The 24,354-nt window shown below is 41.4% G+C and overlaps 1 protein-coding gene across 8 annotated transcripts in view; it reads left to right on the top strand.

Moving 5' to 3' along the window:
* The window catches only part of hdac4 (histone deacetylase 4), a 243,633-nt gene that overhangs the window by 162,556 nt on the left and 56,723 nt on the right, over positions 1-24,354 (top strand). For 6 of the 8 annotated variants that reach the window (XM_049485360.1, XM_049485362.1, XM_049485359.1 and 3 more), the window contains 6 exons: positions 1,642-1,760; positions 16,242-16,370; positions 16,593-16,705; positions 17,582-17,698; positions 18,294-18,489; positions 20,857-21,050. In XM_049485360.1, the coding sequence (XP_049341317.1) occupies positions 1,642-1,760; positions 16,242-16,370; positions 16,593-16,705; positions 17,582-17,698; positions 18,294-18,489; positions 20,857-21,050 (868 nt within the window). The remainder of the gene's footprint in view (positions 1-1,641; positions 1,761-16,241; positions 16,371-16,592; positions 16,706-17,581; positions 17,699-18,293; positions 18,490-20,856; positions 21,051-24,354) is intronic. The other 2 variants (XM_022680188.2, XM_049485357.1) reach the window with 1 other exon arrangement.

The raw sequence follows: 24,354 nt of genomic DNA, 5'->3' as shown, positions 1-24,354 counted from the left end.
GTGTGAGATAAAGATGTTTATTGTATTGAAGATCCGCTTTAACCTGTAAAAGCTGTCAGGAGAGCATGCCAACCAACCGTAGTAATAGTAGCAGTACTATACTGCTGTACTAGATGTACTAGATGTTGCTAACAGTGCTGACCTGGGACACTGCTAACAATGATGGCCATGAACATAAAAAGAGGGACGTTGTTTAACTTGATTTAGGTTAAAACTTAAAACACTAGTACATAACTTTACAACCAGTTTACTAAAGTAAACTATAAAGTCTTTTTTTATTGGAAATATATTAAATAGTGTAACATAGCTAAGGTAAATGGAACGCAGCATTAATTGACATCTGGAGAATTAGCATTCCACACTTTATACAGTAGATTAGCATTCAGTATCTACTAAAGTAAAGTAAGTAAGTTGAGTTAATTGTAATTAACCCATATACACAGATCTGCCTATTCAGCGTATGTCAAAGTGTTTTAGCCTAGAGGGCTCAAACAAGACACAAACAAACTCAAGACACAACAGAGAGCAGGCAGTGTTTAGTCAGATCAAAACAGACTTTAGTTTGTTTGCAACTGCACTGAGACTGAGATCCACGAGAGGACTGTTTTTTGTTTGGGTGAAAATGTGACCTGGCCTCGCTGCGACCCGATTATCAAATATAGCCTATTTCTCATGTTTGAGCTAAAAGTCTTTTCAGGTGCAGTTTAACCTGATTTATTTCCAAGATAATAAATGTAGCCATTTACAAATGCCATTTCTGCTGCTGCTCCCTGCTAAGCTGTTTTGATAATGAACACTGCTCAGTGCAGCGCTCACTGCTAACTTACCAACGAGACTACATGAAAATCTGCGCTTGTGTTTAAAAAAGCGCAGCAGCAAAAACACTTGGAAAACTTAACAAACTGAGAGGGAAAACTCCCCTTTAAAAGCACAGCAATATAAACAGATAGTTTCATTGTAAAGGGGTTTAAACTAGTGCTCCTTTTATGTGCATAAGTCCACCAAGTGTGGTCATAAATACATTTTTATTCAGTTTAGTGCCTAGAGCTTGTTACTTTTCTTGAAGGGGTCTTCAGTTGGAGATGCATCAATGTGTAGATGTAGCGGTAGGTGAGTGTTTATGGTGTTTGGAGGTGATTAATGATGTCTGGGGCTGTCTGGCTGGACTAGGTGATGTTGATTCTTAGGGTTTTTTGGTTGGGCTTCCTGTTTGGATTGTTGGTCTGGTCAGGGAGGGACCAGGATGTCTTTAGGGGATACATGGACTGTGTACTGGCATGGACGTTACATTAGACTCACTCAGTCACATTGCTTTGCTTGTGTTTTACACAGAATTAGGCAGAATTAACCCCTTAACAGGCCAGGATTTTTGTCATTTTTCTGCATGATATTGCACCACTAAATCTTGAGGAGTTCGATTCAAGCATTACATAAAAAGGGAGGGTAAATAACTTATTTTACTGCGGAGAAGAAGGGTTTTTTATCACCTACACCTGTAGCCCGTATAAGGGTCAGTGCATGTTAATAAGTTAAAGCATCATGAACAACCAAACCCTAGATATATATGTTTATCAAATTTCTCCGCCATTGTTAAAAACCTCTTTGTGAATTCCAGTGTTTTTCTTTCCTTCTTTTGCACAGGAAAACCCAGCACAGTTCACTGGACCAGAGTTCTCCACCTCAGACAGGGATTTCCACTTATAACCACCCGGTGCTGGGCCTCTACGACTCTAAAGACGACTTCCCGCTCCGCAAGACAGGTAACATGCCTTCCTCCTCTGCCCGTCAGATAACGCAGCTTCCTCTGACGCAGCTGCAGCGCAGTTATCTCTCTCTAGCTGCTTCCTGGTTCAGCCTCATTTAGAGCAGCCGTTTAAAAGACTCGATCTGTGTCTCGCCCCCTGCATACTGATCCTACCGGCAGATAGGCCTCACTTCCACTGAGTGGTGTATTACTGCAAGAGCAGGCATCCCGTCACTGAGGGTTCATTCGTGTGCAGTCGAGCACAACTAAGCCACGATCTCTGGAACACAGTAGCAGAGAAGCACTGTGGGTTCTTCAGAGGATGCAGATTGTGTGTTTTTCAGTCTTCATGCGAGCGCAAAGCCAAACAAACTGCAGTCACGGTGCGAGCTGGTGTGAGGAGACTTGCGGTCAGGTGTTGGAGCAGGCCAGTGGAAACACTGGCTAACACTGAGCTTTATTTCTCACTCCAGAAGCAAGACCACTCCAGTCCTCACAGGCTGTAAACTTCACAGACGCTCAGCAGCCTCAGGTACAGTCTGAACGGCTGCTCACCTGCAAGCTTACTGAAAGCAAGTGTGAGAAGGAATTTGCATTTTTAGAAATCAATAAAGCAAATTTTCCTTTGCCAAATAGTTTGAATAGTTCATTGAGTGAGATGTAAAAATACCATGCAGATCATTTTGTTGTGAAATGGTGCAGATCAGTGTCTGTATACAGATGTAAAGATTAAAGATGCTTACGTACTTTCAGTGTTCTTCACAATAGTGGCAAGCGAAGTGCATTTATCCATTAATGAATGAGCTAGTATTAAAAACAGCATTTTCATTTGATTTAGGATATTTTTTAACATTATATTTAAATGCTAAAGTCAAAATGTTCATAATAATATATATATAATATAATATAATATCAAGCAGATCAGTCACCGCTCCCTTTTTATACATGCTTTTTATACACCATTACATGCATTCTCCAAAAGTGCCTACATAGTGGCTCACTAATAGTTGGGGGGGTCGTCAGTGGGCCTTATAATTCAGTGAGCCTTTTGTATGAATTTTACCGGTCAGGTTGTAAGGAGCAGTAAAGACACTCCACTGAAGTACAGCATTATACAGGAGTTTCAGTTTAATTCTCCAGCACCAAGCCTGGAGCAAGTATTAGCATTAGCTGCTAACCACGCTGAGTTATAGCCTTTTTGTCGTTCACATGTGAATATATATCACTGTAGTCTGAGCGCTTACCATTTTAAAACAAGCTACCCGGAATGAACCGCTAGCTAAAATCGCCCTGGCTTACTGGAACACTCACGGTTCCTCAGTGTAGGGCTGTCAGGCGGCATTAGCCGCTATCCATGGCTAGCACTAGCAATTAGCTGCTAATGCTAATGCTGCTGCACCCAGCCTTAGTGGAAATTTGGAAATCTAAGCTTACTGTAAAAAAACGGAAGCACTTTACTCAACCAAATAAGCAATTTTCAGGAAAAAAACCTTCCAGCACTTCAGGTTCAGAAACCTTCCAGCACTTGTTTGAGTTTAAAATAAATTGTTTTATTCACCTAATTTAGCTTACCTTCTGCTGAATTAAAAGGAAAACATGACGATACCCCTGTTCCTTATTAGTGTTGCATTGTATTAAAATAGACCAGAAAATAAACGTTTATTGATGGAGTGTGAAAATTACGGTAATATCTAATGTACTGTGTATGTGTGTGTGTGTGTGTGTGTATATATATATATATATATATATATATATATATATATATATATATATATATATATATAACATGACTTGAAGTCAGGGAAAACCCACTTGATTGTTTGTTTGTTTTTTGAACTGCACATCGTTTTTGGTATGAATTTTGGTAGGATTGTTCCACAGATAAAGTTTGCATTCCAAGAGCACTCTGTGGACCTTCTCTCTAACACACACATTAAGTCCAAGAGTTTGCATGTCCACAGATTTCGACTGGCCATTTGTCTTTATTCTAGCCGTCTGCTAGCAGATGACTTCGCTACAGCGAACAGGGCGGACTTCCCTCCCAGAAGGCCGAGCGGCCCTTTTCAGCAGATGAAAGGCCGTCAGCAGGCCCTGTGAGTTTGGATTATGGAGGAAAGCGGCCAACAGTGAGCCCAGGGGCATCAAAGGAATGTGCTGAAGGAATCTTGCTCTTGCTCTCTCGCGTGCGCTCTCTTTCTTTCTCTCTCTCGCGTCTTTGTTAAGCCTCCCATCAAGCGTCCACAAAGAGCTCTTCGCTCGCTATCTTCTCCTGCCAGACCAGAAATAAAACGAGCAGAGAGAAGAAAAGAAGTGGTAAAATGGAGAGATGTGCTTCTTTTTGGTCACCTGAAGCTCCTCTCGCTCTCAGCGGGCAGCCCAAGAAAACCAAATTCACCCCCATACTCAGCACATAACTTACAGTCTGCGTGCTGCGAGGAATGCATGTACAGATGGGAAAATGAAAGCACCGAATTTTGCTGGGAAAAAGGACGAAAGAAAGAAAATAGACAAGTGTGGACTTTAACTGGTGCTCGCTGGAGCGCTTCTGAGTGGCTGCCAGCAGCGCTGCCCTTCCCAGGCTTTGTGTTTGGGGAATGACTGATGGAGTCGGCCCGCTACTCACCGCATTGTTTTGGCGTGCGGTAGAAGGCTCGTGTTATGGTGATAGCTCTAACTTCATCTCTCCTCTCAGAATTCTTGAAAAGTTGGTTGTGGAAGAAAGGAAGGTCGTCTCTGACTAAAGATTTTTGTAGTCCAATAAATGACCCCACTTACCCCATCAATAAAGAATAATTTAGCCTAACGAATAACTCGGCCTCCGTCACCTTTAGAACAGGAGTGGGCAGTAAAAGTGGATTATCTTATTTATCCCGGGGAACGTGATGCACTTTTTACCCTTTCATGCATAATTTAAAACTACATGATTCGCAGCATGTTTGGAATAAGTAGTTGGTCAAAGTGAAATTCAGAGGTTGAAGATTCATTATAAAGTGAAAAGTCAAAATTTTATTTTGAAATTCATGCTTTTTTTTTTTTTTTTTTTTTGTCTGAGCTGTGAGTAGCTGGCCCTCCTTCCCCTCACTAAACTGCACCCTTAAATACAGATCTGAATCCAATCTAACTTGAACAACTGTAACTGTTACTAGGCATGAAGAAAAAGGTTTGGGAGGTATTTTAAAGCAACATTTGTTTGTTGTTGTGTTTTTGGCCTGTTGCATATATAAAATGAATTTCTTTGGGGAAATGTTTCATTTTATTGTCTGCATACCGTTGGTTGAAAGATAAACTGCAAGCAATCTGCAGGATATGAATGTTACATTTATTTCTAAAGTTAAACCAGGCTGTCTAGTCTATATATATGTTTTTATTATTCATTTTTTATTAATTTTATTATTATTACTACTGCAACAAAAAATCAATATTTTATTATTAAAGTATTTTTAGTAAATGTTTGTCATACATTAAGAAAAAAAACAAATGATTATGTAACTTTTTTTCTTTCCTTCAATTTTCCAAGATCCTTCTAGAGTAGTTAAACAAGATGTATTTCAAGTTAGCCTTAGAATTTCCTCCAGAGTTTTCCTTCCACCTTAAATGTGGCCACTTCACCTGTAGTTCCAAATCGAGCGTTAGCTAACGTTAGTTATATTTCTAGTTCTATTTTTTCTCTCACTAAATGTTACTAGAGCCTGCTAAAGTAGTTAAACATGTCATATTATTTTTAGTACACTTGTATTGAGTGTTCCGTTCTACCTTAAATGCAATATTCCAATATTATCTGTATAATCTAGAATTGTTAGAAATTTTCACAATCACACAATTTTTGTAATGTAAAATACTCAAAATTGTTGGTAAAAATCCAACATATCCAACTTATTTCAGCATAATTTTAGTATACTTTTTTGTCTAAGAGTATATCTGGCCTTACTTGACCAATAACTGTGCAACTGATTATTTTAAAAAACGAGGAGGAGGGAGCAGCTGCAGCAGGTGGAGGCTGAATCCCACCCCTGGTACCAGCTGTGGTGCTTTAGGTTAAGTGATGAGCAGGATCTCTGCATCATGCCCTGGTAAAGAGCGCAGGCTGGGCTGGACCTGTGGGCCTAAAGCTGCAGGACTGCACTGAAGGACCTTCCCTGTTCACACTCACCTTAGGCTGCCTGAGATTAGCCCACCGCTCTCATTAATCACACAGGAAAGGGACCTGTCAGGATACTGCAGTGCAGCCTGCCCCAGGCTACACACTGCGAGCCCCCTGAGACACAACAGCAATTACAGCAGGGGTGGGAGGAGAGGGGTGGGGGGTGCATTACAGCTACAATATGCCTGTCGCTGAGATGAAGAGAGAGTGGGCGTATGGAGCTCCCGTACACTACAAGTTCAGCATCGAGCAGCACATTGCAGAGAACTAAGAACTACTGACTGTGGTCTTATTTCCTGCCTGCTGACTTTTAAAAGTCCTCCTGTACATACAGTACAGATTAGCATTATAGCATAATGGAATATTCCATTATATTATACTGCTTATTCTACCTAATTATCATTTTATATCTAGAGTCACTGGCTAAGAGAGTAGGTGTGAAATATGGCAGAAGAGAGAGTCATCATATGTCATTTATTCCGAGGTTTAAAGCCAATAATACAGCTGTAGTTGCGTTCAACCAAATTTGAGCTAACGAGCTGAGAAAGCACACAGTAAGGCCTATAACCTTCAGCAAGCCCATTATTTAAAAAGCGGGGGAATCTAAACCTCAGTTAAGTGGTCCGTCTCTACGGTGGCAATTCCTCTCTCTGTGGCCAGAGCCGACTGGGTGTTGATTCCAGAGCTCCCGCTGTAGATAAACCTCAGTTTGCTCTGGCTGCCCAAGCGCATTCCTCCACTGGGAATGAGGAGCAGAGGGGGCGGCCCTGTGGAGGAGATTCCGCTGCTTACAGCTGCAGCCATTAGTCCACACAGCCCATTAGTTGTCCACGGTATTGTTCATGGAAAGTCAGAGGAAGGAGTTGATGTTTTCAGTGTGTAAAAGCGAAAGCACTCTAGAGCTGTGATTCGCTGTCAGTTCGCATTATTATTTGCAGCTTTAAATTATTTAGATACACTACCCGTCAAAAGTTTCAATATTTTGTAGTAGACCAATAGCAGTGCTGTATGGCCCAGACATCTTAGCAATGAGTTTATTACTGCACTTCACCTGTCAGACCTCTAATTTTACACTTTATTGCAAAAAAAAAATGAGAAATAAGCTTTATCCGGACGGGATTCGTTTCTCTGTGGGAAGTCTACTCTTGTATCCGGACTGCAATTGAAAAAAACAGGAGAACCACATGTTTCTCGGTCACATGATGTCGCGTTCAGTAGCTTCTCTATTTCCACTCGCTGTTGTGTTTATGTGGATCTCTATGGAAACGCACGCCAAAAGTGAAATGTGTGGCAGTGGACAAACAGATATTTTAATACACAAAAACAAAATGAAGTGACACAACTCAGAGATGTGTGTCTGGATGGGACATTGAAAAGCTTTTCTTTAGTGTATATATGTTTGCTTATGCTCACTCTATGTCATCTATAGCTATAGAAGAGGGTGGTCAATATGTCCCTTACATAATATCACAATATTTTAGCACTTATTATTTTCAAGAATAAATGAACAAAATTAACAAAATGATTTATATAAATACATTTTCTATTAACTAACATGTATGAAACAAAACAAATAATGTAACATAAAATAATAAAGTGCAGATTTTTTGTGCATTCAGTGCATAAACAATTATACAAAAATACTATTAAAGCTTCTCAACAAAACAAAAACTGATTGTCTATGATCTATTAAATAAATAAGGTCTGCCAAAGTTAAAAGTTAATGCATCAGATAGATTTCATGATTAATTGTTACCTCTGCTAATTGTTTTAATACCGTTTCCTTCTATCTGTAATTAATAGTCTGATGGCTTATTAACACGTCTAATCAAGAGTAGTAAAAACTAGTATATTAATTAATATATATATATATTAATATATATATATAAAAACAAAATCTCTCCAGTTTTTTAGCCATGCCAGCTCAGAGCTGTCGCACTTACCCCCCTCAGGCTGTGGAGAGAGGAGAGAGAGAGAGAGAGAGAGAGAGAGAGAGAGAGCTGATGGTGTAGGAGGTGAAAGCTTAACTGTTTTACATGGCTGATGTTGGGGATAACACACGCAGTCTGTGTCCTCCTCTGTTCCGAGTCGTGATTTGGCTTTTTGTCGTGACTCTCGTGTCTCCGCTAATGACGCATGAGGGGAGATTACGGAGGAACTGAGCAGCTGGAGTGCTCTTTTGTCGTTGGTGTGTGTGAGAGTGCAGTTCTCTGTAGGATGCTGTGAATCAGGACGGGAGAACAGTGCTGCTGTGTGTCGGTTGACACCAAGGTCACTCAATTCATATTTCCGTCAGTGGGACCCTCTGCTGCCTTGAGCCGTTTTAAACTGAGCTGAATGAGATCTGGAGTAAGAAGTAGCTCAGCAGTGGTTGCATTTAAATATATGAATCTTTGGCAATTCATTGCACTTATAATATTTCAATGATGCATCTGATGGTAAACTGTCAGCATCGCATGTCTATCATCCTCATACAAGATCATTTGATGGAATGGAGACTATGGCACAGCTGTGCGCTTTCATATTTATAAAGTTTTAAGAGTTCAGAAACCAATATTTGGTGGAATAACCCTGTTTTTGCCTCTTGGCATGTTCTCCTCCACCAGTCTTACACACTGCTTTTGGATAACTTTATGCCTTTACTCCTGGTGCAAACATTCAAGCAGTTCAGCTTAGTTTGATGGCTTGTGATCATCCATCTTTCATTTTTAAGTGGTCTTTTATGTTTTTCCAGAGCTGTAATATATCTAAAACGTATGTAAAAGGTGAACATTAGTATCTGAAAATGAATTAGAGATTAACTACGAGGCATTCGTATGTTTTGTTTGTCACACATTAGGAACACATTATCATTCCTCACAGCTGACTCCAGCAGTCTGCCTCATTTACTCTGTTTTAGAGACTCCTCCTTGCTGTAATGAGCACTATTATACCTACCTAACACTCCCATTTACGTTGTCAAGGTGAAATTCATTTGGAAGTAAGAGAGTCAGGAAGAGTCGGAAATCTGGAAGGAATCAGGCTGAGGGTTTAAAGCGTTTAGCTTCGGAAGCCTGGAGGCTGCAGTTTGGGCCCGAATGCTCACTAATGCCACCGCTCAGCGGGAGACGGGACTGTTGAGTTCTCACCACACCCTGCTCCTCTGTAACTTTTACAACTCTTACTGTTCTTCAGAATTCTGGTCCTTTACTCTTCTAAACAGAATTAGGTGTCTTACTATGAAGCAGCAAAATAAAAAATTCCCAAATATGAACTTTGTTTTTGTATGTTAATATCAAAAGTAACTTAATTGCAACATTCAAATTGCAAGGATTACTTGTTACATATTTGTTTAATTGATTTAATTTATGGTTTTATAATCTTCTATATTATTTTGTATATTAAATATCCAGAGTTTTTATCATGTATTTTGCACAGATGTATTAGACTTTAGAATGTTGCTAAGAAAATAAGCCTAAAACATCTCTACAGTTTATTGTCTATTATATTTAAGTGTCCATAACATAAGCACCTGCTCCCAAAACTCTACCCAAACTTTTTGCCCAATCTAATCTAAAAGACTTCACTCAATTTTCCAATAAAAAAAATTCTAACCAAGAAGCTCCTGGAGTAAACAGATTTGACTTTTCATATTTATTAAAGTCTGCACCTTTAATCCTGTGTATTGTTGTTATTGTTGTTTATTGAAATTGATTCTTATTTTAATAGAATCATTTAACAGACGCTTCAGTCCCGGGTGAACAGGGCTGACCTGTTGAAAGCAGGCCGTTAGGAAGCCGGCGGCGCTGCAGAGGACAGTAGTCGTTTCCTGCGTGGTACATTGTGTACTCTTCTCCAGCGCTGTGCCGCGGGCGCTCTTTTATTAGACTGTGCGCAGCTATCGCAGCTCATTCACCTGATGTGAACTCTCTCTAGCAGCGCTAAAGTGCTTATTAAATGCTTCTCGGCAGATGACTTGTGTCTCGTTTCCCGCTCGTTCCGCTACGCTCGGCTGGTGGCTTGCCGCGGTCGGCGCAGTCACCGCTCGTCCTTGATGGCACTTAAACTCCCTTCCAGAGCTTTCTACTCAGCACTCATCAAGCTTTATAGTGCAGGGGGGATGGCCTTCCTCCCTTCTGCTGTCTCTCCTCATCTGCTTCTCCTCTCCTCCGTCGATGGCTCCCCACAGTAGCTCCAGGCCCAGTTGCACGCTAAGCCTCTCTTTCTGCTCATATTCCAATGCCTGATGTACCAGAAAAGAGCAAAGCAGCTTCCCTGGACTGAGAAATCCTTCTTTACATGCTGAACACTGTTGTCCTTCATCTGTAGGAAAAACAGTTTTATGCTCTCTAGGCATCTGCAGTGCTTCTACTTAATCAGTGACATCATCTGAGAATCCTAGAAGACATAGTACCATAGTCCAAACAGAGGTGCAGATTTCAGAATGTGGTCATTTTTGGTGATGGAATAGTTTAATAGTGGTGTAAAATTTTTAAATGATAAAATGAACATGACATAACTGAAGTGTGCATTCTAGTATAGCTAGATAACTCTCCCCCCACCTCTGGCTGTTGGTAGTAGGCGGTCCGTTACAAACCCTGGAGATATCAGCCGATATCATTTGCTGATGGAGGTGACCCTGACCCTGCCCCCAAACTGTGAAAAATACCCAAGAGGAAGAAAAATAAAGCTCGAGAGCGATATTTTGTTTAGTGCGCACACAATTCTCTTTTTTGTGCCTGCAAGTTAAAAGTAAATTTACACACACACAATTTTTTTTCACCTGGTATTTTTGCACCCCTGACTTTTGACATTGATGTGACACCATGGATTTTAAGTAACGATTTCGTGTCCAAATGGCGGATCCCAAAGTTCTGATTCCGATACATTTCTGATGATCCTAAAACTCGCCTAGATTCCAGAACGACCACTAACACGCACCATTTTAAAGCTGCTTTACTTCTTGCATCTGTAGCCGAACGCAAAGCACTGATCAACAGTTGGGTTCCTAATGTTCTTGCTTTATGCCACTCTCAAGAGCACCCACCCAGCGAGCCCTGCACTCAGCTGCTTCAGCTCATTTCAGCAGCACACACTTGAGACTTTATTCTGGCTCTCATAATGAGAAGGGCACCAGCATGGCTAATACAGCTGTTCTCTTAGTGCTTTTCCTTTTCCTGCTTGCCTTCTTGCTATTCGGTTTCTGCCCAGGGTGCTCACAGATGACTATTTTTGATGTGAGTAGGACCTCTTCAGTCTTTGCTAATAGTCCGTTTTATGCTTTCCAATCAGAGCCGTATCAGGGGTCCATGCTGGGCCCAGCTCCGCTGTTTCTATGGCTGTGGCTGTGGGAGGTCAGATTGAGCAGGAGGTTGAAAATTCAACACTGAATTTAATCTCACTTTCTCTCTTTCTTTATCTCTCGCTCGCTTGCACACACTCACACATTCCATATGCTCAATAATGACGAGAAGCAGAACGTTCAGAAGGTCCAGATGGTGTGTGGTTGTTGGATGGAGATTTATTCCTGTGTGCTGTTTTGCTCTGTGTTGTGAGGAGATGTTAAAGGCTGATCTGTGTAGAAATACACTTTTTGGAACAAAAGCATGCTTGTGTCGAGTGGCAGTAGGAGGTGAGATGATTGCTGTAAATCTCTTATTATTACTGGTGTTGACTGTGTGGCTGCAATATTCTCACTGCCTCACTATCCCTAAGCCCTCTCCCTCTCTCTTTCTCTCTCTCTCTCTCTCTCTCTCTCTCTCCTGAGATATTATAATAATCATTGTTTTCCTGTGTTTTTTGTTAAAACTTATAAAAAAAGTATTGAAAATATTGTTTGGGTATCGGTACTGAATTTAAAGTATCATATTGATATCCAGCCCTATTATCATTCAAACTGTCGACACACTGTCGCTGTGCTAAAATCTCAGGAGCTCGCTAGCTGGCTTTCACCCTGTCTCACGCTAACTTGTGTTGTCTCACAAAAACTCACCTTGTCTCACGCTAACTCGCTCTGTCTCACGCTAACTCACTCTGTCTCACGCTAACTCGCTCTGTCTCAGGCTATCTCACGCTGTCTCACGCTAACTCTCTGTCTCACGCTAACTCTTAATGTTTCACTCTAACTCGCCCTGTCTAACGCTAACTTTCACTGTCTCATGCTAACTCTTACTGTCTCACGCTAAGTCTTACTGTCTCACACTAACTCTCACTCTGTCTCAGGCTAACTCACAATGTCTCTCACTAACTTGCGCTGTCTCACGCTAATTCTCGCTGTCTTATGCTCTCTCACTGTCTCATGCTAACTCTCACTGTCTCACGCTAACTCTCACTGTCTCACGTTAATTCTCACTGTTTTATGCTAACTCTCGCTGTCTCACGCTAACTCTCACTGTCTCATGTTAAGTCGCGCTGTCTCACGCTAACTTGCACTGTTTCTCGCTTAACTTAACTCCTGTTTCTCTCGCTAACGTGTGCTGTCTCTCTTAATTTACCTAATTTATTTATCTAAGGTAAATTCCAAAGGTAGATTTTTTTTCTCGTTTTTCTTCCTCAGATACCCAGGCAGTTAATTTCTTACCTTTGTACCATTTGAGATCCCTGGCATTTAATGTTATTAACTGGGCTTCAAGTGCTCAAGTATCAATAAAAACTAAATGCTGTGGTGATGTCCTAAATCCATTGACCAGTAAATGCACTCCAGGTAATATGAATCCTGTAATAAATGATTGTTTCTGTAAATGTAGCTACAGAGTGTTGAGTAAAGAGCTGAACCTCATTTCTGTTCACTGTTGCCCGACACCAGCAGAAGCAGCAGTGCAGTGTGTTTGTGTAAGAGTCTGGCATCAGCAGATGTCACACACCACTGCACTGGATGTGTGAGTGGTCATGTAAAAACACGCTTCAAAGTCAGCGTGTCCCCGAGTGACCCTTGGGCCCGGCTCTTCCGCAGACTCTCTCTCACTTTCTCTCTCCAAGGCTGGATTCTGCCACCTCAACACTTTTCACGTGTGTCCCTGGCCCCACCGCTGTCCTCATCAATTCCTATTAGGAATCCCAGTGCCCCCCTGCTGGCCACCGTCCAAGCCTGCAGGCAAGCCCACTCAGTCAGGTTTAATATCATCCAGTAAAGAGGCCTGATAGCATTTCCACACTTCGTTTACACGTAAACCAGCTACTCATCATCAGTTTTACTATACCTTCTGATTTAATGATGGTGTATATTTTTATGATATTGCATTTCTTTCTGAGGGGAAGTTTGTTGAGATGTTTTGTTTTATGATCTCCTCAGGTCAGATTTTGGTCATGTAGATCTTATCCTGTGCTTCATTATTGCTCTTGAGCTCTTTAAGGTTTGTTAGATTAGCTGTTTGGCTGGAGGAAATGCATGACGCACACTTGTCTCTATTCATTCAGCTCAGAACTGCTGTAGTAGTTAGTGCTAAACTGCTACAATGTTAAAATCTGTGCAACAGTGGGTTCTTTATGTCTTAAAAGATCGAAATAGCTTTTAAAAAAATAATTTTCTAAGTGAATCAGTTGAAAGAGTTTGCTGTCAGGAATCATATGCTTCTATGTGCCATTTGGAAGGCTCCATTATTGTGACATCACGATAAGGAAACCTGCATAGAACCACCCTGGCACCAATGCCCACCAGAGCCCCACCCACTGAAACAGTTGAAGAAATGCCATTTCGATCTGCTGGTTGAAAACCTCAGACAGTACACAGCAGGATTAGCCAGCAGACATTGTCTGATAGAGGGATCTGTACCTACTGTTCATGCCAAGAGTATTAATAAATAACCTAAAGAAAAAAATCCTCCAATTTGTTTTATAATGTTAGATGTTTTAGTAGTCCAAAAGCATCTCTATTACTCCTTTTTATGCAGACATTTACAGGTAGTCCCAAAGTTTAACCTTGGCATTTTTTTTGTTTTAAGCATCTGTATCATCCCAAACACAATCAATGATGCTGAAGTCTGAGGACCACCACTTCATTGATCTAAAATCATTCTTAGATTTAGGTCTAGTCTGCTCACAAACATTTCCTGAAAATGATTTAAAAACTTGTACTTAATCCTTCATATCCATAAACTGACAACTCTTTGAGACGGTAACTTCCTAAAGTTCCATTTAAAAATGCACATACAGCAGTCTAATTTGTAAATTGTACGGTTCACATAAGTGGGATGGCCGTGGTGAGAAATGGGATGGAAAAGTGATGCTGTAATGGCTTTTCTCTAATCGGACACGGAGACATTTACAGAGTATAAAAGAAGAAATAAGGGCAAAGCTTAAGTCTTTTACAAAAGTGTTCCTCATCACTGACTAATGTATGGGCTTAATGGCAGGATGTAGAACGTTCTTTAACGAAGATGTCTGGGAACGGTCCTGCCTTTTACAAGAAGTGCCACCCTTATACTTACCTAGTTCACTAAGCGCAACCACAAGCCCAGCTTTTGAACATAGAGTGCTCTTAGAAAAGTGCTTTAAGTTATGGAACCTTTACATTTTAGATGTGTGTGTCAATAAGTGCATTACGACAGCTTTATCTATGGTCTAAAGGAACGTTTCTAAATGGGTGTGACCGAGGGAAGAGGGCGCTTATGGTCATGCTCCAAATGACTATTGACCGCACTCTGGTTACATCGCCCAAATCCCTGAAGGCTTAACATGCCACTAATGAACTTAGCGTCTCAGCACTTCTGGTGGTCGTTTGCTAATCAGGGGTCAATCGGTCATTAGAGGATGGTCCAATAATTCAGTAAAGTAGAGAAAGAGAGAGGGAGAGATTGGGCAGGCAGGGTTTTTTGGGTGAGAGAAAACTTGGTGCCAAGACTTTGGCATCACATGTAAGCACCTTACGTTGACCTTTGGAGACTGGTCAATTTCAGGGCTGAAGTTTGGGCTGCCTCCTAAGCGACCCCAGCCCGCACGGTCCAAAGCACACCATGAATTATAGCGACAGTGTTTGAGTGTTTGTATTCTGCTTAATAAGAGCTTTCGAACCCGCTGCTCGTTTCCAGACTTTGCTGTTCTACAAACATCACAGAACTTTGGGTTGGGTGACGGCGCCAAGCTGGCAGGGGTTCAGGTGCTGGTTTGAACCTTTGTAAAGACTTAATGAGTGAATCTAGAGAAAGTATCTTTCTATACAGGATAAAATGAATTATGAATAAGTGACCGAGGTGAGAGGGTCAGCAGCCTTTACTGTTAAATTGACCAGTTGTACAGCGCTTTAAATTGGCCTTTGTGGCCCTGTGAAACTGTGGGTCAGGCAAAGGCCACCAGTTCAGAAGACCTTATCTGACCGCGGGTTCTGTCTTTTGTCTCTGGTCAGCTTGTACAGTTCAGTATGTGCAGAATTTGTGGCTGTATGAATATTTTTTTGCTTGACCACATCTGACCAAGGTTTTATCAGCCTTTTATAGGAAGGATGGACTAAAATAAATATATTTGGACGAGGGTTTTTTTTTTTCTTTCAGTTTTTTAGCAGAAAAATGTCTACAAAACAGCCATGCTTGGGTAATTCTCTGACACTTTATGATGCATGTACACCACCGATGACTGCATGTTTACTACATTTACAAAGCGTATCTTACTTCATGCTGATTTAATTGTGTCATTAAAAGTCATTGTTTATTTTCTTTATTTTGAATCACGTTTCATTATGATTTTTTTTTTTTTTTTACGTTACAACATTGTGGATTACGTTACTATGTGGTTCATCTTTTACATTTGTGTACAACAGTCAAAGCTCAGAAAGAAAATAAGAAATAAAAAAGAAAACTGGAAAAAAATGGAAATCTTAAATAGAAGGTGGGGTGCAGTTAAAAGTTACACAAATATGGGGCATTTCTGGGAAATATACTTTTTCCACGTTTTCCAAATCCCTTCAAATTTATCATTCTGAAGCCTAGCTGAGAATTTATATGTTTGCTAATTACTCAGAACATGGGAAGTGTTTTTTGGATGAATACTTCTGGTGGCCCAATATTAAGTTAATCTCTATATTAGCATTAATATCACAGAGACCTTTAAGCTCTGATGTGTTTAAATTCTGCATTAATCATCTCTGTTTGGATGAAGTGTGTGTTCTTAAAGATTTTTTAAAGATCTGACACTTTTATGAAATCATGGATAACGGAAACCCTTCTTCCACTCTCTTAAAAAAACTATAACTCCACTAGATTTTGGAAAATTGCTGTGAGGATCTGATTGTACTCTGGTATTTTATGCAATTTTGGGTAATGGAAGCTTTTCCTAAGATTTTTTTTTTTACGCTAGAGGCTGGAAGATTGCTGTAAGGTACTGATCACTTTGTCCCACGGTCTTTAATGTTAGTAGTGTCACTTACTGACTTACTTTTTCTTACAGCGTCTGAGCCAAACCTGAAGCTACGCTCCAGACTGAAGCAGAAGGTGACGGAGCGGCGGAGCAGCCCACTACTGCGGAGGAGGGAGGGGCCGATCACCACGGCTAAGAAACGCTCACTGGACATGGCAGGTAAGTACATGCCATACAGAACCCAGAAATGAGCCCACCTGGGATGCTTTATTAAATACTGCTGATCAGTAAAAGACCTGTCCTTTTTGGATTTATATGTATTGTGTGTGGTAGTTATTTATACAATGAAAGATGTGTGTTTGTACAGTGAATGTTGTACAGTAAAAATCTGTTTATGATTGTGGACCCTTCTTCATCTTTTTTAATATTATATATTTTAAGAATCGGCGTGTAACAGTGCTCCTGGGTCCGGACCGAGCTCACCCAACAACAGCTCCAACAATATCACTAACGAGAACGGCATTGCTGGGTCCATCTCCAACAGTCCGGTAGAGGTACAGCAGCTCTCAACACACTCCATAATTCTGCACAATATACAGCTCTGGAAAAAGTAAGAGGTCGTGTAAAAATGATGAGTTTCTTTGATTTTACCAAATTGAAAACCTCTGGAATATAATCAAGAGGAAGATGGATGACCACAAGCCATCAAACCAAGCTGAACTGCTTAATTTTTGCACCAGGAGTGGCATAAAGTTATCCAAAAGCAGTGTGTAAGACTGGTGGAGGAAAATATGCCAAGATGCATAAAAACTGTGATTAAAAGCCAGGGCTATTCCACCAAATACTGATTTCTGAACCCCCTAAACTTTATGAATATGAACTTGTTTTCTTTGCATTATTTAAGGTCTGAAAGCTCTGCATCTTTTTTTGTTATTTCATCCATTTCTCATTTTCTGCAAATAAATGCTGTAAATGACGACAATATTTTTATTTGGAATTTGGGAGAAATGTTGTCTGTAGTTTATAGAATAAAACAGCAATGTTCATTTTACTTATGTACATATACATATGAATGGCAAAATCAGATAAACTGATTCAGAAACTAACGTGGTCTCTTAATTTTTTCCAGAACTGTATGTCCATATTCTTTAAATGTTATTAAGAAAAATACTGAACCTTCTTAAATCCTACTTACAAAGATTTAGTTTTGTTACATTGGATTCCAACATTCACCAATGTGTTTTTTATTGAGATTTGTTGGATTTACGAGAACAATGGAATCACAATGGTAAAACACATAATGAATCTGAATAGCCTGTTTTTATTAGGACTTTTCTTAAAAACAAATTGGAGATTTTTTATTGAAAACGTTAGTTGGAGTTTAAAGCTAAAGTGTGTGTGTGTTTCTTCGTATGCTGCTTCTTTTTCAGCCGTCTCTGGCACACCGGCTAGCTGGCAGGGAGGGTCCTGTAAGCCATTTGTCCCTGTACACATCACCCTCCCTCCCCAACATCACCCTGGGTCTGCCAGCCCCCAGCTCATCAAGCGTGAGTACAACTCTCTCTCTCTCTCTCTCTCTCTCTCTCTCTCTCTCTCTCTCTCTCTCTCTCTTTTTTTCTCTCTCACTCTTCCTCCGCATCACCCCCTCCACTCTCTCTTTTTCCTTCTCCTCTGTCACTAGGGGTGTCTGTTTGCGTACACATGGCCATAGAGCTGAAGGGTCCACACAGAGGGGCTGCTGTCTGGACCGTCAGTGTGCCATATGTGGCTTTTCAGCCCCACTGCCGTTTCAGAAAGGGCCTATTGAGAGACAATGAGTGTCCAGCGCTCTCTGACGCAAACAGCAGCCCCCCAAAATAAAGCCCTAATGCTTGTATTGATTTAAAGAGGAACACTCTCTCTTTCTCACCTTCTGTTACCCTTTAAACTCTCCTTCTTTCATCCCCCTCATTGATTTTCTTTCATTTTCTGTCCTTTTTCTATTAATGCCTTCATCTTTCTCATGGTCATCTGCGCCACTCGTCTCAAGCACTTTTTCCCCTTCTTTCTCTCTCTCTCTCTCTCTATTCCTCTCTCTGTATCTGTCTCTCTCTATGTCTGTGTGGCTCTTTTAATTCCCCCTTTGCCATGTTTGTCTCCAAGCAGGTGGCATCTGGTCAGCAGGAAGGTGAACGGCTGGCGATGGCGAACCTGCAGCCTGGATTACCCTTAACCACTCCCTTCATCCCCGGAGCCCACCTGCCTACATACCTGGCTGCCTCCGCTCTAGAGCGGGAGGGAGGCTCCGCCCACAACCCGCTGCTGCAGCACATGGTCTCCCAGAACCCTCTGGTGTCAGGTGCAGATCTTGAGTGTTTGAGTACACTACATGACTACATTTTAAAGGGGTAGTAGATTAGATTATAAGGACTTCCCACTGAGTTTTTCTACCTTTTACAGTGAAAAATATCCATCATACCCAATTTCACAACTTAACCTGCTGCTAAGCTGAGCCAAACACGCCCTCAAACACACCTCACATGTTCCTCACATGTTTGTCTTAACATTTGCACTGACTCAGAATAATATGAAGTTGAAAAATAGCATTGGGTAAAGTTATAAATGTGGGAAGCGTTAGTATGGACTACAAAGATAGAGTTTGGCTTTTACATTCCACCTTAAATGGCAATGCAGTATCAGACATGTATTAGGAACCATTCCGGTTGAGGCGCTGACCAATGTACATTTTCAACCGGCCTGTAAATTGGCCTCTGAAACACTTTTAGATTCTCTCTTTAACTGTTGATTCCCGAATGACGAACTGCAGACTAGAGCAAACCAGATCAGACTTATTCAGACTGAGAATTATGTAGTGACTGTAATATAACCATTGCTTTTTTTTTTTTTGCACTATAAGGTGCACCAGATTATAGGACATATTATGCAACACTAGAAAGGAACAGGGGTGTTGCCATGTATTCCTTCTAATTCCGCTGGGTGGCGAGACCTGTAAAGCTAAGCTAAGTTGAGTAAACAAACCTGTAATTCTTAAAAAAAAAGGCAGTAAACTCCTGAAAGCTGTTCATTTGGGTGAGGAAAGGGCTTCCGTTTATTTACAGTAAGCTTAGATTTCCAGATTTCCACTACGGCTGGCTGCAGCATTAGCATTAGCTGCTAATTGCTAGTGCTAGCAGAAGGATGCTCTTAGTGATTTATAGCTTGATTTAATACTGAAAAACGTGCAGGCTACTGCCCGATAATACTCACCTCTGAACAGCGAAATAGCTAGGGCTTAGCGTGGTTAGCAGCTAATGCTAATACTGCTAAAGAGAACTAAACTGAAACTCCTGTATAGCGCTGTACAACAGCGGAGTGGCTTTAATGCTCCTTACAACCTGACTGGTAGAATTCCTTTTCATAAAGCACACCACATTATAGGGCACATTGAGGATTTTTGGGAAATTAAAGGATTTTAAGTGTGTCTTATAGTGTGAAAAACTGTAAGTAACATTTAATTAACATTTGAAGACTAGTGTTTTTATTAGGCTTCCATAATTTGTTGTTTTTTTATTGATAGGTCTCTGTTGTACAGAGTTAAACCTCATTAACCAATCTTGACTGTATTAAGCAACACAGTTTGAAGTGTTCCAACATCGGCGTACAGTTTGCACTGTGCTAATTGGCGGGGTTAAGCCTTCCATTACACTAAACTACCTCTTTACATGGCTTAAGGTCATTTGCAAGATAAACAGAGATGTGGATTCGTCTGAACAATGAAAGCAAGGATGAATGCTTTATATAAGGCCGTGAGCTCATAGCAGGGTGCACACTTTCACTCTACATGCTACTGTGTAAACGTTAAGCTCTATGTTAGACTCAAATTGGCTGTAAAGAAGCTTGATTCTAATGAAATTACTTATAGACAGTGTTAATTAGCCTCCCACTGGGCCTGGGCTGACAGCAGTAAGCAGGGTCAATACTTCTCCTGAGCAGCAGGAGGAGGAGGAGAGGAGTGGGTGTTTCCCTGCTGCACTGTGCTGTCTGATCTGACTGACACTCTTCTGTATCATAGCTGTCCTCTTCTATTTAAGAGATCATTGAAATCAGCACACAGGCAGAACACAGTACACAGGACAAACACACACACACACACAGTGAAAAAGAGAGAGAGAGCAAAGTTGATTGGGCTCTACCACAGAAGGGCACTGTTACAATGACACTTTTGAAAGGGTCAAGAGAAAGTGCACTTGTAGTAATTCCAGGTTCAGAGCTGCATTAGACTGTGGAAACTGACCTTGTTCATCAGTGAATGGGCGAAACACACTACACACTACCTAACGCTTATAGATTTCTCTTTATCTAATGTTTCATCCAAAATCGGGGATATTTATAGGATGTTTGTCCCATTTTGCTGCAATAACACCTCTACTCTGGCCCTTCCTACTCTAGAATGGCTTTGGAGTATTACTGTAAGGATGTGATGTTGGACATGTTCTTATTATATATATCAAACCTGCGGAATGGTGTTGCATCACTCCACATAACTTTATTTGGTCTCTTTTCTTTTTTTTTTTTTCTTTTCTTTTAATTAAGCAAGCCAAAGCTGTATAGGAACAGATGAACATCTGAGACAGCACTAGTTATCATTAAATCAAATTTAATTAATTTGTATAGTGCTTTTTACAAATTATGTTACTCATTGTGTGTGTGTCTATGTGTACTCTAGGCCTGGGTACTCTGCCCCTGCAGCCTCCCTCCATCCATAAACTGCGGCAGCACCGGCCACTGGGCCGAACGCAGTCGGCGCCGCTCCCCCAGAACGCCCAGGCTCTGCAGCAGCTCGTGGTCCAGCAGCAGCACCAGCAGTTCCTGGAGAAACACAAACAGCAGTTCCAGCAGCAGCAACTTCATATGAGCAAGGTAGACTCCACACAGTCTCTGTCTGTTCCTCTATTCCTCCACCCCTGCACACCTCCATCCCTTCATTCTTTCTTCTCATTGTCTGTTCTTCTATCCCTCCATCTCTCTGTCTGTTCCATCTTCCATTTCTGTCTATTCTTCCATCCCTTCACTCCAGAAAGTCTCTATCCTTACATCCCTCCACCCCTCAATATATCCATCCCTCCATCCACTCTGTCTCCCTGTCCACACACTCCAATCCTACACCTCTCCACCTCTCCTTCCTTCCATCTCTACACCCCTCCCATCCTTCCATCCACTTTCCATCTCCTCAGTCTGCTGTCTCCCTGTAGCTCCCTCTGTCACCATGGTAACCAGTAGGATGCTCATGCCTCTTATGGTCATACCGGAAGCTGTGTGTGAGCGTGTGCGCGCGCTGTGTGCTCTGTGCTTTTGAGGATGCAGTGTCATGAGATGAGCGTGGGCGTAGGGAATTACTCCTGTAATAACCTCCTCCCTCCCTCCCTCTCTCTTTCTTTCTCTCTCTCTGTCTTTTCCTCTTTTCTCTTACTTAGTCTTGCAATCTCTCTTTCTACTGTTTCTTTGTCTTTTATCTGGGTTTCTAGTGCTTTTCCTACCTATTCTTTCTCTTTATGTGCTTTTTTCTGTTTCTTTTACATCCATGTCTGTCCTTCTTTCTTTCTGTCTCACTCCTCCCTGTCATTTATCTCTCTTCTTCTTTTCTACCTGCCTTTTGCCTGACTTTCTCTTTCTTTTTATTTTCTCCTCTCTCTCTCTCTCTCTTTGCCTATACAATTTGTCCCCGCCCTCCCTTTATGTCTCTATGTACACTCTCCACTCTCTGTCCCTCTTTTTTCTCTCATTCTTTTTCCTTCTCACTCACTTCTTTCTCCCATAACCAAGCTTTCTCTCTCTCTCTCTCTCTCTCTCTCTCTCTCTCTCTCTCTCTCTCTCTCTCTCTCTCTCTCTCTTCCACACTCCATGGCAGTGCAGAGTGATATTGGCACTGCTGATCTTTTACCCACTGATAGACTAAAAGCACAACTGAGGGAAGAGAACTGAACTATAGATTAGTGTCCTGTGGAAGCAGCAGGCTGATCTGGGAGGGGTAGAGAGCGGGGGGGAGAGAAGGAGGAGGGGTAGAGCGAAGGGGGTAGAGGGGAGGCCCCAGCACTAAACATTGCTCTTCCTGGAAGTGGGCCTGTTTGCTCCCTCTGCAGATGTTGGAGGAATGTAATGCCTGCCTGGTATATCCACTGTTTACGTCCAGAGATAGAAAGTGCAGCTCGGGGTTTAAACAGCTGAACAGATAGACAGCAGCAGGAATAGACTGAGTTTATACCAGCGTCTGAACTCCTTCCACGTGCTGCTCTTGTGTAGACTGTGTTCCTGTAGTACTCTTGGCAGGACTGAGGCTTTAATATTAAGGGTTTATGAAGTCCTGACTCACTGTACATACTCTCTTACTCATTTCCTCCCTCCTGTAACACAAATACACACACACACACACACACACACTCTCTCTGCTTTAATCTGTCCGTTTGATGTGTTGCTGTTTTCCTTCACTTTATATGAAGATCAGTTTAAAGGCTGTGCAGCTGCTCTGCCCTTGTGAATTTCCACTTTAACTGAGCGAGTGAGAAAGTGAAAAGAGCAGAGAGAGAGTGAGTGAGGGAGTAAGAGAGGGAGAGAGAGAAAGAGTGAGGCAGAGGGAAAATAAAGAAAAATGAAAATAGCAAAGCTTGTTTGGAAAACAGAGGACAGGGATGAGGCAATTGCCGAGCGCTCTGACGTCAATGATGTTCCCTTGGCTCTGAGCCAGGGGGCTGAGCTGTTGCCAGCTTTGGCTAGGGCTCCGCTTTCTCTCTCTCTCTCTCTCTCTCTCTCTCTTTCTCCCTCTTTTTCTCCCTCTCTCTCTCTTTCTGTGTGTGTGTGTGTATGCCTGATATTACTGTGGCGACAGGGCAGGACACAGCTGCTTGAGAAAGCAGACAGAGTAGAAGGTGAACGTGAAGAACTGCATAATCCTCTCCACTCGTTTAACTCTTTGATTCTCTTTAGAATTCTCTTCTTTTCTCTTTATTCCACCCATTCCTCTCCTCTTCCTATCCAAATCTCTTCAATACTCTCCCATCTTCTTTTTTTCATTTCATTCCTCTTGTCTCTTCCTGCCTCTTCTTGTCTCATCTCCCACTTCTCTTCTCATCTTGTCTTGAAAAATCGAGTCACTTCTCTTAATCTTCTCTTCTTGTCTACTTTTCTTTTCTCTCTTCTGGTCCTACTTCTCTTCTTGTCTCATCTATCAATCTTCTCTGCTCGTTCTCCATCATCTCTTGTCTCATCCTGTCTCTTCTTGTCTCATCTTATCTCCCAGTCTTCTTCTCTTAATTTTGTCTCATCTCCCAATCCTTGTCTATTCTTGTCCTTTCGACCAGTCCCTCTTCTCATCTTGCCCCTAAGTGTTCTCTTCTCTTCGTCTCATCTTTTCTCTTCTCATCTCATATCCCAGTTCTCTTCTATTCTTGTCTTATCTCTCAAATTTCTTTGCTCTTTACGTACAGTTTTTTCAATTCTCTTTAGTCATCCTATATTTTCTTATTTTTTTCTTCTTTTCTTTGTATTCCTTGCGTCTCATCTTGACTCATCAAACAGTCCTCCATACTTCTTGTCTCATCTTTACATTTGTATCTCCTCCATATTCCTCTTGTATTTTCTTGCTTTGTTAAGCTTTTTCCCTCTTTAGCACATGGTCGTTATATAAACATTTGTGTTATTGAGAGATCGTATTACTTGTGTGTGTGTGTGTGTAACACTGTTTCTCATGGTTCTGCTCTCTCTGGGCTGAGTTTCATCTCCTGGATCTTCAGTAATAGATCCTGGCTGCGCTCAGTGAGGGAGCGGTCAGCTCTCAGAGCCAGCAGTAATACATATGGACTGATTTCTACTCTGCTCGTCCCCAAAACCTGGTTGCTGTGCACACCACTGCCTGCCATTGAGCTACCACATCATGTGGGACACTGGGGTTCAATTCACGGCCTTGGTGTCTATGCATAGCTGAACCAATAAGAGTTCTAACATTACATTAGTGCCCTTCTGTAATAGGAATAAGACTATAATTCACATTCGATAAATGCCATAAATGTAAATGTTAATATGCATTAAGGTTTGATGCATTGAAAACACAGGTATAAACCTCTTTAATCTTTAGAGCTTATATGTGTGAAAACAATAAACTATACAGTTCCTCACTTTCATAAATTCATAGCTTCCTTATTAGATCTGTAGTTTCTAAAATATTCATCCT

The sequence above is a fragment of the Astyanax mexicanus genome, chromosome 11 (genome assembly GCF_023375975.1).
Source record: "Astyanax mexicanus isolate ESR-SI-001 chromosome 11, AstMex3_surface, whole genome shotgun sequence".
In the NCBI taxonomy this organism is placed as follows: domain Eukaryota; kingdom Metazoa; phylum Chordata; class Actinopteri; order Characiformes; family Acestrorhamphidae; genus Astyanax; species Astyanax mexicanus.
The sequence above is the reverse complement of the archived record's forward strand: the minus strand, read 5'-3'. Positions and strand labels throughout refer to the sequence as shown.